This window comes from Macrobrachium nipponense, chromosome 24 (genome assembly GCF_015104395.2).
Source record: "Macrobrachium nipponense isolate FS-2020 chromosome 24, ASM1510439v2, whole genome shotgun sequence".
Classification (NCBI taxonomy): Eukaryota; Metazoa; Arthropoda; class Malacostraca; order Decapoda; family Palaemonidae; genus Macrobrachium; species Macrobrachium nipponense.
Window position 1 is genome coordinate 65,111,058 of NC_061091.1, and position 17,380 is coordinate 65,128,437.

The window sequence follows — 17,380 nt, forward strand, 5'->3', positions numbered from 1 at the left end:
CAATTTGCACACAGTTTCTAGGTCAACTCAAAGGTAACGAATGAATCTTTAGTACTGAGCTGAAAGTCTAGTCTTTAAGGGGCAACATAAGACGTCATACTGTTATTGGAACTGCAAGACCATAGAAGTGGAATGATCATCTCACCAATCACCTTCGAAACATGTAGAACAGCGAAAGGCGTAAGTCTCCGGATTTAAATGGATACGAAAGATGTCTTGCTAGTTCATGGGTGCAAGAAGACTAAGCAGAACAACACCAACATCAGAAGTCGAAAAAAGAACGACCATAAGCAAGCTGCTTTAGAAGTTGAACAAATTTCTGGAAGTCAAGGTACCAAGATCAACTGTCCCTATCTCTTGACTTTAGCAATTGAATTCTTTGTAATTATGTGCATCCATCTTGCTTGGGATGTGTCTTGTTGGCCACTGTGCTGGATGTTCAACCGTCTACTCGTGTACCTGCACTGCAGTAGAGCAGATGAAAAGACACTACCACTTTGTTGACTATGGCATTGTTTTCACTTAGAGGAGCAAATTAACTGGACTGAAACAAAAAGTTAATAACCATGAGATGAATAATAGCCTAAGTAGGGAATAACAAAAAGAGGGACTTTTGAGTCAAGAGCATTATAAGATTGTACTTTGAAAACCATATCTAAGGTGAAAGAGAGTTTGGTGGAAAACCATTTTATGAGTGGGTTCACATTTCTAGATAAGATAAGGTGTGGACCTCACCAACATACTTTGAATGCTGGAGCTAGAAGGGAAAGTACAGGCAGTCCCCAGTTCTCGGTGGGGTGCTTATAAGCGAAAACTGCCATTAACTGAAACTTGGCGATTTATGGCTATTATGGCACCAAGTTTCAGTTAATGGCGCCTCTGTTAGGTATGTTATGGCGCCATAACTCTTATGATTGGCACTGTATGGTGCCGATAACCGAAACGCTGCCTGTTATGGTGCCATATATTGCCAATTTTATGGCGCTATACAAGAGCCATAAAACCAGATCACCATTAACCCTTAAACGCCGAGCCTCTATTTACAAAAGTGTCTGTCGTATGCCGGCAGTGTTTGGGAGTTAGAGCCAAAGCAGAAAAAGTTGTTTTCAAAAAATCAGAGCACATTTAGTTTTTAAGATTAGGAGTTCATTTTTGGCTCCTTTGTTTGTCATTGCCTGAAGTTTAGTATGCAACCATCAGAAATGATAAAAATATCATCATATATAAATATTGGAATATATGACTGCAAAAAAAATTTTTTCATATATAAATTGTATATAAATCACGCTGTGAGCAAAACGGTTAAAGGTAAAGAGTTATTTTTTTTTTTCGTTGTATTGTACACTAAATTGCGATGATTTTGGTATATAACAAATTGTAAAACGATCAAAGCAACACAGAGAAAATATTATCACAAAATAATCCATGAATTCGTAATGCGTGGACGTAAACAGTTTTTTTTTTCGTCAAAATTCACCATAAATCAAAATATTGTGCTAGAGACTTCCCATTTGTTGCAATATGAAGGTAATTGATTGCATATTACTAGACTGTAAGTGTTTTAAGCTTACAATTGCAGTTTTCGACCATTTTGGTCGAGTTAAAGTTGACTGAAGGTCAAATTTTTTCTATTTATCGCTATTTATATGAAAATATTTCAAAACTGATAAAAGCTACAACCATGAGTTATTTTTTTTTATTCTACATGAAATTGCGCACATTTTCATGTAAAATACTTTATGTAAAGCCTAATAGAAAACAGTGCGAGAATTACGACAAGGTGACTAAAGAGGTTCTGAGATTTTCAGCCGAGTTACCGCTCGCGGAAATAAGGAAAAAGTTTTTCAAAAATTCACCATAAATCAAAATATTGTGCTAGAGACTTCCAGTTTGTTGCAAATTGAAGGTAAATGATTGAATGTTACTACAATGTAAGAGTTTTAGCTTACAATTGTATTTTTCGACCATTTTGGTTGAGTCAAAGTTGATTATAGGTTTAAATTTTGGCACTTATCGTGATTTATATGAAAATATTTCAAAACTGATAAAAGCTACAACCACGAGTTATTTTTTTTTGTATTCTACATGAAATTCCGCATTTTTACGTATAACACTTTATGTAAGGCCTAAAAGAAAACGGTGCGAAACTTACGACAAGGTGACTAAAGAAATTCTGAGATTTTCGGCGGAGTTATTGCTCGCGGAGGGAGGGAAAAAGTTTTTTTCAAAAATTCACCATAAATCGAAATATTGTGCTAGAGATTTCCCATTTGTTGCAAAATGAAGGTAAATGATTGAATGTTACTAGACTGTAAAAGTTTTAACTTACAATTGCATTTTTCAACCATTTCGGTTGAATCAAAGTTGACCGTAGGTCTCCAACAATGTGTCGCTGATGCTTTGTAGTGCGAAAGAAATAAATTTGCACATGCGCGGCTGGGTAATGCATGTAAACAAAACAACAGCGTGATCCGTGAACTCCCAGCATCCCTCAAGGGGAGCGATTTAAAATCTTTTGCAAACTAGGCCTATAACTGTTTTTCCCCGAATATTTAAAAAAACATTTTGTAGTCAACGTACCGTACATCCACTTGGCACCCGACAGACAATTTTAGTCGACGTACAATACGTCCAGTCGGCGTTTATGGGTTAACCGGGTCTGTCAATAACCAGCGACTGCCTGTAGTTTTGATGATCATATTAACTAGGGAGGCCAAATAGTAGCTGGAAGGTCTCATAAGAGCCCTTGGAAATACTGGAGACAATTTCTCACCAAAGGATATTTCATCCAAAGGTAAAAAGAATTTCATCTCCATTTTCCTCATCTGCTAAATAATTTTGTTTTGTTCAGCCTCCCAAGCTGGGAACAAAGGGAAAACATAAAACATAAATGACCAGTGAGAAGCATTGTGAGTCTGAGTAAGTACATCTACGATGGAAGGAAGATGACTACTGGTGTTAAATTGTACAGAGCCTCAAATGTTTGCCAACTTGAGAGGGTATGGACAGTGAGATGATGTGCAGACTGGAGCAGACCTACAGAAGGATGTAAAAAAAAAAAAAAAAGGAAAATGGTTGACATTCTTGAAGGTGACAGCCCTATTCTTAAACCTGACATTCATCAGGAGGTACAGTGGAAGCCAAACTTGTAGGATGGCAGGGCAGCTCTGCCCAAAGAAAGGATCATCAAATGAACCTTAGCAATGTCTCATTAAGAATTAGGAGGATTCATTCTCTGCTAGGCCTATAGTATGAGCCAACCCTTGTAGGAGACAGGGAGACAAACCACAGAAGAAAAGCAAAGACCAGCACACTGTTGGCAATGACCTGTCATACAGGAAGAGTAACAGGCCTAGGAAGTTCATCTGTGGAGTCTTCAAAATTTTATTCGGCATGCTCAAACAATGAGAACACACAAGATGGCCCAGAGGGGTAGTCATAAACATGATTCAATAGCAAGTCCTTGAAGATGTGAAACACGAACTTTGCTTTGGGCAGCCTGTACACACAAGCAGGAGACTCTTTGTTCCCCTAAAGTAAAAAAATTAGGGCACTGAGAGAACAACATGATAATGGCATTCCCGTTAAGTGTAATAAACTTGACTCGACAGAAGCTACATAAATGCGTGAGATATTAGGGGATATGCATTTGCTGCTTTAGCCTCTCAATCTTGACTCATCCAGGTTTGAGTATGACTAGGCATTTCATTGTTTATGGAAATAAGGTAATATATGATTAATGAGGATACAAAAACCAAGTGTTTCATCATAGGAAGTACCTTATGTATCAATAAGAGCACATCACATGTCAGAGAAAAACAACTATACGCTGTTTTATTTCATTTGTCCATCCACCTGTGGTGTTTGCGCATGGTAACACTGCGTCCCGGGCTTTAAACAATATCCTATTTCGAATATTAACGTTGTAATTCGCATACAGTAAATTATTAAAACACTTCAGTTGCAAATGTACACCCAGATATCCTTTTATTTACCTAAAACTTACACATAGCGTAACTATTTAAAGCCAGGGACGCAGTGTTACCATGAGAAAACACCACAGGCGGATGGACAGATGGAAAAAACAGAGTATGTATAGTGGTGGTCTGCATCCAAATTCTCTGCACACATTAACTTTGTGAACCTGTATTTACAAGAGCCCATAGTATTATACTTACCAATTTAAACAGGCATAAAGTTGAGTCATTATCAGATGTTAATATTCTGCAGAAGTTTTTACATACAGTATACTTAGTTTGGCCATCACAATTTTTTAACCTATTTATTTTCTTCATTTAATTTATTTAATCAAATTGACTTTCTAAGGCTCTTCATTTTGTAGCAAGTTTTAAGAAAGCATAGAAAACATCCACAAGATTTCCCACAGATCAGCAATAATTCAAATCACGTAAATTTAACTTAAAGACTGCCATTTTAATTTTATAGGCAATGATAATATTGATATCTACTTGGACAGCAAACTTTCTTTGTAAATAAAACTTTGTAAATAAAAGTATGGTACGTATATAGTTCATCAAGAGAGTTAATCTCCAAGTCCCTTCCTACTAGGGTACAAAACATGTTAGGTGAAATGTAAAATCCATGTATTTTGCAAAGGCTACATTGAAAAACAAATTCCAAGTGGCATACAAATACAGAATATGAAGAACATACATGCCTTGAAAAGCCATACTTAAGATTTTAACAAATTGCAATGACAACAGATCAAATAAAAAATACTGACTAGATACCTGCCATGAACTGCTAGTTGATAACATGACAAACTGCAAAACAACTGCATAGTATACTAGAAAGGAAATGCGACAAGATATTATATAGTATAAGGGAAAAATTCTGTCTACTCATCTTACTGACATTTCCACCTCCAGCAAACTAAATTAAAATCTATGTTCATTTACACCCTTATTAGAAGTGCTCATATTATAATATTACAAGCATTTTTTTCCACTTAAAAGTGTCCAGCTGGTTTCTTGTGATGTCTGATTTTATGCAAAATTAAATGTCTATTCTGCTTTGCACTGTAGGAACACATGTTACAGGCAAAGGGCTTTTCACCTGTATGGACCCTTTCGTGCCTCTTCTGATTGGCTTTGACGGCAAATCTTGCAGGGCAGTAAGAACAAGAAAAGGGCTTCTCTCCAGTGTGTACCAATATATGATTTGAGAAATGGGTCTTGTAATTGCTCGTGTACATACAATATGGGCATTTGTACCTCTTGGTGAACCTGGCAGGATGAACTTGAGCAGGAACAATCCCCGGTGGAACCTGCGAAGATACTTCCTTGACATAACTGCAAAATACATATGTTCAAAATGCTGTGGCAGATTTACCACAAGAATATCTAAAAAACAAAAGTGCTCCTTTATTATTTTTATTGATCTTAAAATATGAAAGTGTACACATTTTCAATTTTGAAGCATTGCAATCCTTGAACATTACTGCACATAACACCCGAAAATAAAATATTCCTAATGTGGTAAATGCAATGAGCATTTAATGGCAAAAATACAGAGAAAATTTTTTTCTAATTATGCTACAGCAAAATCACCAGCTCCCATTTATTCTAAACTTTTGTTAAATTAATATCCATCATTGTATATATTAAAGATAAAATGATAATTATAGAGGTAGGCATCAACACCAATTTTAAATGTCAATATTCTGGGTATGCCACCAATCTCCTCTTGCATTTGAAAAAACAGCCTAACAGCTCTGAAAAGATTTCCACAGCCTACAAATATTGCCGAAGAGCTTACAGGATAAAAAGGGAACAACAAAATTTCAGTCAAGGGTCTTAAACGTTTTAATCAGAAGCTACGAGAACATCACCAGTCTGACTCGTCAGCTCCTAAGGGTTACTGCACGAATGCTTTTCTATTCCAAAGCTGCCTTTTTTATCCAGTCACTAAAACAGCCTCTGTGGTTTACCATTTCTCGTAGTTTTTCTAAGCTAAGAATTCCCCAACATAAATGATCAATTTCTATTTTGTTCCCAAGCCTCACTTAAAAACTCTGTTCTTTCCTGCCAGTGTTTGGGTAATGCATTTAGTCACACTTTCTCCTAACAAAACAAACTCAAATTTGTATGAGAATAAAATCACTTTTCACAGCCAAGGTCAACAATCCAAAAGAGCAACACTTCTTAATCCAAGTATATATTCTTCTTGACATTTATGACAGAACAAAGCAATATTTGCTCTGACTTCACTTATGATTCCACTACCATATAAGTTTCCAGTGAATAAATAAATTTTGAGCTTCCTATACGTACTTTTCCCTTTCCTGAAGGCCTTATCACTTACTCAATGAATTCCTTAATAATTGCTCAAAGTTCAAAATGTGTTATCAAATATTAGAAACTGGATTTATATCCTTCAACTCTTTAACTTCATTCAGTTAATTCTTCCACATTTGCAACTTGTGCATATAAGCCCTAAGTCAGCATACATGTAAACTTTCAGAACATAAACAAGCAAATTAAATTCCATCGTCCACTTCTTAGTTATGTATTGAGGATTCACTAACTATAGAGCTAACCTCAGCGAAGATTTCAACAAACAAAATGAATACATATAGGTCATATATCAATTGCTTTTCAAATACTGTACTGGGTGCAATTACCTAGAAGTAGCTCATGTACCCATCACCAACTAACAATAATGGACTGCAATTAGAATCTTTCATAAACATTGCTGGTTCTTCTTAGCCCAAGGGTGAAATCTTCATGGGGAAGGATATACCTACCATCATAAAACAGGGCAGTACTCATTGGTAAATGCTACAATGATGGAAGAGTACAAGAACCACGAATTAAACTAAACCAAACCACGGAAGACATTACCTTACAAATTAGACAGAACATATATCTCCAAAACTTAAGGAGATATCGTCAGTGTATGTAACCAACCTCTGCTACATTCAGGGCAATGGGTATTCTAGTTTTATATTAGTGTATGAAGGCAATAATTCTTTTGTTAGGTCTTACAGCTATACATATTGCATACCTACACCTTGGAAACTGAAAAGAGTACAGGGTATTCAATAATGCAGTTGATATGGAAATACTAAATCAAATGATCCACACTTTGTTGCTCTGTTCTTCTATTTTGCTTTCCCACATCTTTCAGCTGAATTACTACTCTAGTTCAACCTCTCAGGTACATTATAATTACTTTACAATCTTTAAAGCAAATAACCATCAGAGAATGCCAGACACAAAATTGTACGATAAGTTTCTATGAACACACGATTTCATACAAACTATAATGTTTCCTACTAACCCAAACGAATCCCTCTATAATGAGCAGCTAAAGCCTTCAACATCCAAGACCAGATGATGTCAGAGCCTGATTTCTCAAAAAAAGAATCAACAAAATCTACTGAAAAGAGGCAACCAACTTTCATTGGAAAATATCTGAACAGTCCTATCATACTTCTCACTTATTGTATGTATGACTAACTATGTACTTATCACATAGCCTCAAAATAAGTACATGATGGATATGTTTCATATCCATACTAGTACCAATACTGATCAGCATGCAAAAATGAAAAGAAGTACTGTATAGTCTATAGCAAACTACCCAAGGTTCCCAAAACCAGGACCTCTCGTTTTACTGGACTATCACTGAGAGATAAAATTGAAAGTCTGATACTTATTACTAACAGTTTGGAATACAAACTACCAAGCGTTGTTATTATTGTAATTTTTGCAAAGTGAACATGCCATATTTAAGGGAAAAAGTTCACTTTGTAAAAAAATACAAAAATATATCACAAAAAAAAATCTACATCATAATGCCATTCAGATTCACTTGACTGAAAGCCTCAGAATATCAAATCACGGGTTACCGCTGAATATCACATAAACTTGGAAGGCTAGGCGAGTGCAGCAACAAAATAAGTGAGCACAGCATAATAAAAATATAAGGTGGCAATAAAATCCCATAGTGAAGGCAATACGTATCCCCAAAATTGAGAAACATACACAAACCTAAAACTCACTACCCACCTAGGAACCATTGCTAAACTGATAGATAGTTGGCTTTACTGAACCTGTGACTCATTCACTTCTAGCCTCCTGCAACTATAAGCAGATAACAAACGGTAGGTATTTCTTCTTGTCCTAAATACAAAAAAGAGAGACACTTACATCAAAAGAAATATTAAGCTGTTGGTTTATTCAAGAGAAATGTGCACCCTCTCCATTTGTGGAACTTGTGGAAACATGAGAACATTCAGCCAATATAAGGTTCAATTGTCTACGCTTTGAAACAAGACACACAGATAGTCTTCAAGATGAGTGATTATGATATTAACAAATAAACAATGATTCAAGACCTAACTATTAAGTGTTTCCGGTACATTAAATATTTTATAAAAGAAATGTTTGAACTCCGAGGGTATTAAAGAATTGTACATACCTTAAATTATTCTCTAGTGACAAAATCTTCTTACACTGTAGTCCAGTGTATTTTATAAGGGGACACAGTGAAATTCCATATGACCTGGAAGCATATAATTTGTGTTGCCACCTATTCCTATAAAATGTACATTGACAAATTTAATACTGCATACTGTAACATGCAACACACAGCCTTGTATTCATCATTCACAATCAGAAACAGAGAAGTTCCCATATCCCATCAGGAAAAGAATAAATCTCCAGCAACATACCGTCAGAAGAGCATTTTTGAACTCTTAAGAATTCCCCTCTGTCACTCTGTGGTGCCTCAGCTTGTGCATAATGACATGACCATTCTGCTTGGCAGTGTAGGAACACATATTGCAAGCAAAGGGCTTTTCCCCTGTGTGCACCAACTTGTGCCGCTTGAGATTGGCCTTCACTCTGAATGCAGCAGGGCAGTATGAGCACTTGTATGGCTTCTCTCCAGTGTGCACCAAAGTGTGGTTATAAACATTTGTCTTGTTGTAACTCGAGTAGGAGCAATAAACACATTTAAACCTCTTGAAGTCCTTGGTTGGAGGCAGTGGACTGACCTGCAAAAACATTTCGCCAACATTTTGAAAAAACAATCCAAATCTGGATTTGGTTAAGAAAATACAGTATTTTCTATTATTTTCTATTTTATCTGAGAAGCATTTTCCGATTATATAATTACTGAAAAAATTGCAGACAGCAGGTGTGGTGGTCGTATCATGCCAATAAACTTCAAACTTCGTTAGCATTTGTTTTATTTCAACCCTTACCCGGAAAGACTAAGTAGTGAAACAACAATCTATAACATAATACTACTGTGTAATAAGATACAATACAACCCTCTGATGGAAGGAAGCTATTGTATTACTCTAGATCGTATACGTAATCCAATTTCTTATAGCAAGGATTAATATTTTTATCTTCTTTTGAAGTAATTCCACTGTATTAGAAATGCATTAGAGATTTTATTCTAACCACAGCCTTGTTCCTGGCAAGAAGTCATTACTTTTGCAGACAAGTTCCAGTCATTCCAAATGGTGAGTCAACATATTACGTACGTGTGCCTGAAAAGAAACTTACCACATCAGGAGAATGCATACTTCCATCTAAAGTACTTGAGGAACGCCAAAGCATTTCGTGCCCCTGAAAGAAAAAGGCACAAGTAGAAAGACTTTGTGCTTAACCCTCTGAGATTTTTATGATATCATTTGCAATCTTGTAAAGATCAAACATTCAGATAACCATCCATGGAAATTTTTGGACAAACTTCCATTCATCCTTTTGAAATCATCTGTTGTTATTTTCAATTTTCAACACATTACAATAAAGTATAAGAAATATTTAGCTTCAAGATGACAATATACCTGATACAGGAAGTCCCCGGTTGTCGGCAGACTCGGTTAATGGTGATCCGCTTTTTTGGCACTTGTCTAGCGCCATAAAATCGGTGATTTATGGCGCCATAATGAGCCGAGCTTTGGTTATCGCCGCCATAAGGTGCCAATAATAGAGTTATGGCACCATAGCATACCTAACATAGGCGCCATTAACCGAAACTCGGTGCCATAAATCACCAAGTTTCGGTTAATGGCGGTTTTAGCTTATCAGCACCCTGCCGAGAACGGAAACCCCCATGATAACCAGGGACTGCCTCTATAATACTGGTCCATGAAACATAAATTTACACTGTGATGAAAGAAGAACATGGCTTTGCTCAAAAACAGTCACTCTCATTTGCCACAGGTGTGGCTGAGGGCCTTCCCAGAATCTCAAAGGGTTAAGTAAAAAGACTTTTTGTTGTTACGCTGCACTTAAGAGTGGCCCACATTTAGGAACTCCTCGAGTGATCACATAACCAAATTCAAGGAAGTCACGGAGGTAACTACATATAGTGTATGTTACAGTAATATTTCAAACTTCCATAAAGTAAGCAAATGGAATTACAGTACAGTAGTACAGTGGACCCCCAGTATTCGCGTTCTCCGGATTCACGGACTCACGCATTCGCGGATTTCTCTCTCAAACATTTCCCCGCACTATTCGCAGAAAATTCGCCTATTCGCGGTATTTTTCCACGAGAAACATCCACAAATTCCTGGTTTTTTATCAATTTCATCATAAAGTGCACTTTTTGTGATAAAACTATTAAAAAAAACAGGTATAAACATTTTTAGTGGATTTTTCTTGAGTTTTAACTAACAAAATAGGAGGTTTTAAGCATTTTTATAGGGGTTCCAAGTATTCGCGGATTCTAACTAATTCACAGAGGGGGGTGTCTGGTACGCATCCCCCGCGAATACTGGGGGACCAATGTACAGGCAGCCCTCGGTTAACCGCGGTATCAGTTAACGGATATCCGGTTTTATGGCGCTTGTTTAGCGATGCTGTTAACTGGATTTTCGGTGCCAATCTCTGGTTAGCAGCGCCGATATCCGGTTAGCAGCACCAATTTCTAGTTAACAGCAGCGCCAATCTCTGGTTAATGGCGCCAATATTCGGTTAGCAGCGCCATTAAGCAGTTTTTTAGTGCTGTTATCGCTGATTTTCAGTTAGCAGCATCGGCTGGGAGCAGAACCCCCGCTGTTAACCGAGGGCTGCCTCTACTGTTATACTAAACCAATAATTTAAATTCTTTATTTACAAAAGATCTGAAGTGTTTGGCCTTTGGCTTTACAGCTCAAGTCAATTAGTTTCTTAAAACTTAATCATATGAGAAATGAAAAATGATTAATTCTTGTAATCCACATAAATAGTATCTTCCTAATTAATATTTGAAGGAAAAAATGACATTTTTAATCAATTCGTATTTTTCATAGCTAACAAACCTTCAGTCTTAACAATAGGATAATCTCCAAGCGCCAGCTGGTAAGGTTAAAATAATCAAAGATTGTATAGCAAGGAATCTGTAACCCAATAAGGAATTAACATGTATAACTCAAAGACTGTAAATGACAGTACTATAAATATACGTACATGTACGACTCAAAGACTGTAAATGACAATGCTTCAGTTATCAGTGTTTTGGGGGGTAATAAGAGTTTACAATATGAGCAAGCCATTACTATTATTATAGCCTGTCCACAGCATTTTACATAAGTATGGTGTATTGAAAGTTTTCCATGTGTGGTATAATCATTCTATTCAAATTACCGCATAGTAAACCACCAAGACTTTCCTTCAAGTTTTCAAATATGCCTAGTCACTGCTTCAATGTCTGAAAATAATATGAGCACATCCTTTTGTGTAACACCCACTGAAGCCCCTAATTAACTGTCATACCCACGAGAAGTTCAATATACCCCAATAACTACAGAGCAACTACAGTGTTCTTTCTATTCTGGAAGTCACAATTGGAAGAGTCCTGGATTAGCACAGAAGCCACTTTCAAGACTTCCTTTCTTTATCCCCTTTTAAGTTTTACACATATAGGAAAGCCTTTTAATGCTAAGTTCAAGGTAAAGCAAAGCTAGCCAATGACTCACCGAAAGAAGAAAAAAGCATCAGGAATGAAAATGGGTGGAGACTGACACATAAGGAGATAGACACATAGCACTTGAATGTTGAACTTCTAACATGGAAATAAGGGATAGGGCATCTCGCCACAAGGAAAACAAAACTATACAATGCGTACATGGTCTTTGTCTTTCTTCAAAGGCACTTTCAAGCAAAATGCCTTAGAATAAAGATAAAGATCATACACTCTGCTGCTTCACTGTCCTTGTGGCCAAATAGTACTCGGTTCATAGTAGTACGTACTTAAAATGGGGTTATAACTCTCCAGCTTCACCATCCTTGTGGCCAAATACTCGGTTCATAGTACGTATTTAAAATGGGGTTATAAAAGTCATGCCAAATAAGAGCAAGGAAAGCACTTAAAAATTTTAAACATTGATGACAAAATCATAACAAACTGAGCTACCTCAGGATTTGACAAGCCTTCCTATAGTAATTGTAGGATATGGAAGCCTCTTGGTTAATGTGTGGCAATAACAGAAGAATACTCCTTCAACTGGCTGGAACAGTAGCTAAAATTTTAGCCAAATAAAGAAAAATGGGGGAAAGGGACAACTTGCAGTATAGAAAGACAAGTTCTCAAGTCATGGTAAGTCTATTATGTAATTACAGTTAGTACACATTAAAAAAAGTGGCACAAAACGACCTAATATGAAACCTAAACTGTATTTCAAATGGTACCAGATGAGAAAACACATAACATAAGGTGGCTGAAACATAATATGAATTTAAGACAAAATGCCCAACACTAACATTGCAACTGGTTCTTTCACCTAAGTTTTTTTAACTCCATCATAATTACACAGCAATTGGCATATCATAATATAAGACTAGAGAGGTTGGATTCCACTACCATTAGTAAGATTTAGGAGAGACTTAGAGAAAAAACTAAAAAGAACAAATGGGTATATACCAAATATTCAAAATTGTATAAAATCTCCTTATAAATAGATACAATTCTTTGCATAACTTGGGTGAACATTAATGTTAAAATTCAAAAGGTATTAAGAAGAAACACTTTTTCTTTATTCAATTTATTTAACTAAGAGTATTCTCACATAAGTATTCACATGACAAGATAAATTGACTCCATTATGACACTACACATCACAGTTATTTGGGATTCGAAACAGAAATCTTTCACATTAATCCATTATAAATGAAGAAACAATTTATCCCATAAAAGGGATTTTGACGAAGGAAAAATCTATTTCTGGGTGATTGGCTCGTGTCGCCCTATGAAAGGATCCTTAATATCATTCTTTCTAGGTAAAATTAATCTAAAATTACCAGAGAAAAACAAAATTAAGAAAATGTCAGTAAAACTGACTCGCTCACTCTTAAAAAGAAGTGTCGGTATGAAAATAGGGGCGAGTGTGGAACACTACCACGAGACAATCACCAATTAGAACTTCCAATCAGAATCCCCCTAAGAGAGAGCTGATACCAACGGGCGATGCAGCCTCTACTACTACTACTAGAGGACGCCACGGACAGCAGCGCCCCTAGCGGACATCCTTAATCTAAAAACACCTAAAAACATCTTGTCCTGCAAGGGGGGGAACAACCATAAAGGGGGGGGTTTCATAGGGCGACACGAGCCAATCACCCAGAAATAGATTTTTCCTTCGTCAAAATCCCTTTTCTCCTGGGCTCAGCTCGTGTCGGCCTATGAAAGAGTACCAGAGAAACAGACAAGATGGGAAAAAAGGAACAATGAAAAGCAGTGTAAAATGATGGATATAATATAAGTAAATCAATTACAGCATACAAACTAAGCACTTAAACTAACTTATACTAAACAGTAAAACAATGGAATGTTAGTAACCTTAAAGTACTTAAATGGTAATTACAGTAAATTACAGTGATGCATGTAATATAAACAAAAGGGGATTTACTTAACATATTTACAAAATATACAAACTCATTGTGTCCTACCCTAGCATAAAAATAAGGGTAGGTACACTGAAGTCCATCATTAATACAAGTATGGCAAAATATATAACAAACACATTGTGTCCTACCCTAGCATAAAAAATAAGGGTAGGTACACTGAAGTACATTATAAGTACAAGAATGGATGTCCCTAGCAAAAAAAATAATGGACAATCCACTATATGATTCAACGGCTAAGGCTATGATATTCGAGTAGACCTGGCGATAAGGTGAGGCATGTTGGATGATGTAGGTAGAAAGGAGACCTGGATCTATATTACAACTACTATACAGTATCAGGGGAAACAATGTTTCCCGCTGCTACTGCTGAAAACTTAAAGATTCCAAGGACTTTAGATAATGCCGTTTAAAGACTGTCGGGGATTTCCAATCCAGTATACTTTTTAAGATCCTCAAAGTTCATAATGTTGGGAAATAATTAATTGAGGTGGCTACTCCCCTGATATCATGTGCTTTTGGGAATGACTCAGGGTTGGCTTGTTTAATGAAGTAAAGGATTTGTGTATCTAATACTTTACTGACAAAGTACCACCATTCTCTCTCATGAAGAGAGCACCTGAGGATCTTGAAGAAGTACGAGATAGAAAGGCTCTAAGAGTTGATACTGGGCAGAGAGAAGGATCCTGTGGAAGTGGGATAACCTTCCAAGGAGCCCACCTTGCAAGAGGATCCTCATTTTTGGCTAAAAAGCTACGATCCGGAGCAAGTAGAACTTCTCCTGATGGGAGGAATTCCACATGACCCGCATCCCTGGATAGAGCCGACAGTTCTGAAATTCTAGCTCCTGAGGCTAGGCTTAATAAGAATAATGTCTTCCTCAGGAGCATTATGAATGTACAAGCAGAGTTGTCAGTATCTGAAGCTAGTTTGAGGACATCATTTAAGAACCATGAAACTGTAGTAGGCCTCTGAGAAGGTCTAAGTCTAGCACAGGCTTTGGGGATAGATGTGAAATAAGAATCAGTCAGATCTATCTGAAAACCTACTTGAAAGATTTTCTTCAAAGCCGACTTATGAGTGGTAATAGTGCTAGCTGCTAAACCTTTTTCAAACAAGGATCTGAAAAAGGATATAGCCAGGTTAACTGTCATGGTTGTAGTGTTCGATTCTCTCAAGAAAGATGCTAATTTTTAACAGCTGAGTCATATTGTCTAATGGTTGACTCTCTCTTATCTGATTCTAGGAAGAGAATATTCTGTGGATCAATATCAGCATCTTTATTAGCCGCAAACTTCATGAAGTCCATAAAGTTAGGGTCTGGAGAATTCCTGAGGAGCGAACACAGTCCTCATTTGTACTGATTGTGATAGCTTGGGATTGGGGATCCGTTGAGGCCGGAGACCCAATTCCAGAAGAAGAGGATACCAGTTGCTCTTGGGCCAGTCCGGTGCAATCAGAGCTACTATCCCTTTGAAGGACCTTAGTTTGCTTAGGACCTTCAAGAGAAGATTCACCGGAGAAAAACATAAATTCTCCTCCACTGATTCCAATCCAACGACAGGGCGTCCGTGGCATAAGCCAGAGGGTCCAGGTTGGGGGCCACATAGCAAGGGAGCTTGTGGTTCGCTTGTGAGGCGAAGAGATCCACTTGGAGACCTGGGACTCTCAGGGCTTACCCCACTGGGAATGACCCGTCGTCTAGAGACCACTCTGATTCCAGAGGAACTGACCGGGACAGGGCGTCTTGCTATCACAATTCCTTACTCCTGCCAGGTGAGTGGCAGACAGATGCCATTTGTGTTTGTTTGCTAATGCAAAGATGGCTATCATGACATGATTCACATGCTTGGATTTGGACCCTCCTCTGTTGATGCAATGAACTACCACTGCACTGTCCAAAACTAGCCTTAGATGAGACTTCTTTGGGGGGAAGCACTCTCTTCAGAGTAAGAAATACATGCCATTGCTTCCAACACGTTTATGTGGAGCTGGCGAAATTGAACTGACCAAGTCCCCTGAACCTGTTTGAACTGAGAGTATCCCCCCCACCCGGACAGGGATGCATCCGTGTGAATGGTTAACTTGGAAGGGATATTGAAGGGGTACTTTCTTGGCTAAGTTCTTTACTTTTGACCAAGGCCGTAGTTGATTGCGGAGGATCTGTGGGACTACTGACAACTTGTCTCGATATTTGGAGTTTGCTCTTGACCGCTAAATTCGATTTATATCTTTCAGCCTTGCCTTCAGAAGGATATCTGTTACCGAAGCAAACTGAAGGGATCCTAGGATTCTCTCCTGGTTTCTCCTTGACGTTTGTTTGCACTTGAGAAATTGCCTGACAGATTTTGCTATTTCCTTCCGTTTGGCCACTGGAATTGACAGATTGTGGGAAGCCAAATCCCATTGGATTCCTAGCCACTGAAAACGAGATTCCGGAGTAAGTCTGGATTTCGTTTTGGTTTCTCTGAACCCTAGATGTTCCAGAAAGTGAACTACCTTTTTGGTGGCTCTGAGACATTCCTCGCCTGTTGGTGCCCAGATCAACCAATCGTCGAGGTATGCTGCTACCATGATTCCCTGAGCTCTCAATAGTTGTACAACCACTTCTGCTATTTTTGTGAATACCCCTGGGGCTACATTCAGACCGAAGGGCATCACTTTGAATGAGAATGTTTGATTTCCTAGCCTGAATCCTAGGAATGGGCGGAAGTGCCTGGCTATAGGGATATGATAGTATGCGTCTGTAAGATCGATGGAGCATGTGACGGCTCCACGCGGAAGTAAGGTCCTTACTTGCGAGAGGGTAAGCATCTTGAACTTGTCGCAACGAATGAAAGAGTTTAGCTTTGACAAGTCTAAGATTACCCTTCTTTTTGTTGAGCCTTTTTTCTTTTGGCACGCTGAATAAGCGACCGCTTGAAATTTTAGATGCTTGACTCTCGCAATAGCTCCTTTCTGAAGGAGTTCTTCCGCGTAATCTGTCAATTCCTCTGACGGTATCTGGTGGAATGATTTGATTGGAGGAGGATCTTTGATGCCAACTCCAGCCCAAATCCTTTGGACACTATGCTCTGTGCCCAATTGCTGAACCCCCACCTGTGGCGGAAGAGGAACAGCCTCCCTCCTACCTGGGGAGCCTCATTGTTGATGGGCGGGTTGGCCACCACGCCCTCCTCTAAACTGCCTGCTCCTTGTGGCCCTTCCTGCGCCACGCTGACGAAAGTAACCTCTCGCCCTACCTCTCGGCTGTTTGTAGCCTTGAGCCTCATATGTAGGGTTGAAGGCCGGCGAGATAGCGTAGGAGGTGGATGGCTGAGATTGAGGGGACAACAGGAGGATAGGCTGGTTCTGCTTCGAACTAGCAGGTTGTCCTTGTTGGGTAACCGGGACCGCCTGCACAAATTGCTGTTGTTGCTGTTTGTTTCTGATACGGCTGGAATCTCTTACCAGCCTTCTTCTGTTTCTTACCAGCAGTGGGAACGGAATCTTGTTTCCTCTTTGAGGAAATA

General features: G+C 38.2%; 1 protein-coding gene across 24 annotated transcripts in view; it reads right to left on the reverse strand.

Annotated features, from left to right (window-relative positions):
• The window catches only part of LOC135205701 (adult enhancer factor 1-like), a 271,537-nt gene that overhangs the window by 93,068 nt on the left and 161,089 nt on the right, over positions 1 to 17,380 (reverse strand). For 2 of the 24 annotated variants that reach the window (XM_064236671.1, XM_064236670.1), the window contains exons 6-8: positions 9,543 to 9,605; positions 5,077 to 5,287; positions 4,752 to 4,807 (exon numbers count right to left, since the gene is read on the reverse strand). The exons of 18 other annotated variants lie outside the window; for them this stretch is intronic. In XM_064236671.1, coding sequence (XP_064092741.1) covers positions 4,752 to 4,807; positions 5,077 to 5,287; positions 9,543 to 9,605 — 330 coding nt within the window. Of the gene's footprint in view, positions 1 to 4,751; positions 4,808 to 5,076; positions 5,288 to 8,445; positions 8,530 to 8,698; positions 9,023 to 9,542; positions 9,606 to 17,380 lie in introns of those variants that run through there. 4 more of the 24 variants (XR_010312576.1, XM_064236679.1, XM_064236673.1 and 1 more) reach the window with 4 other exon arrangements.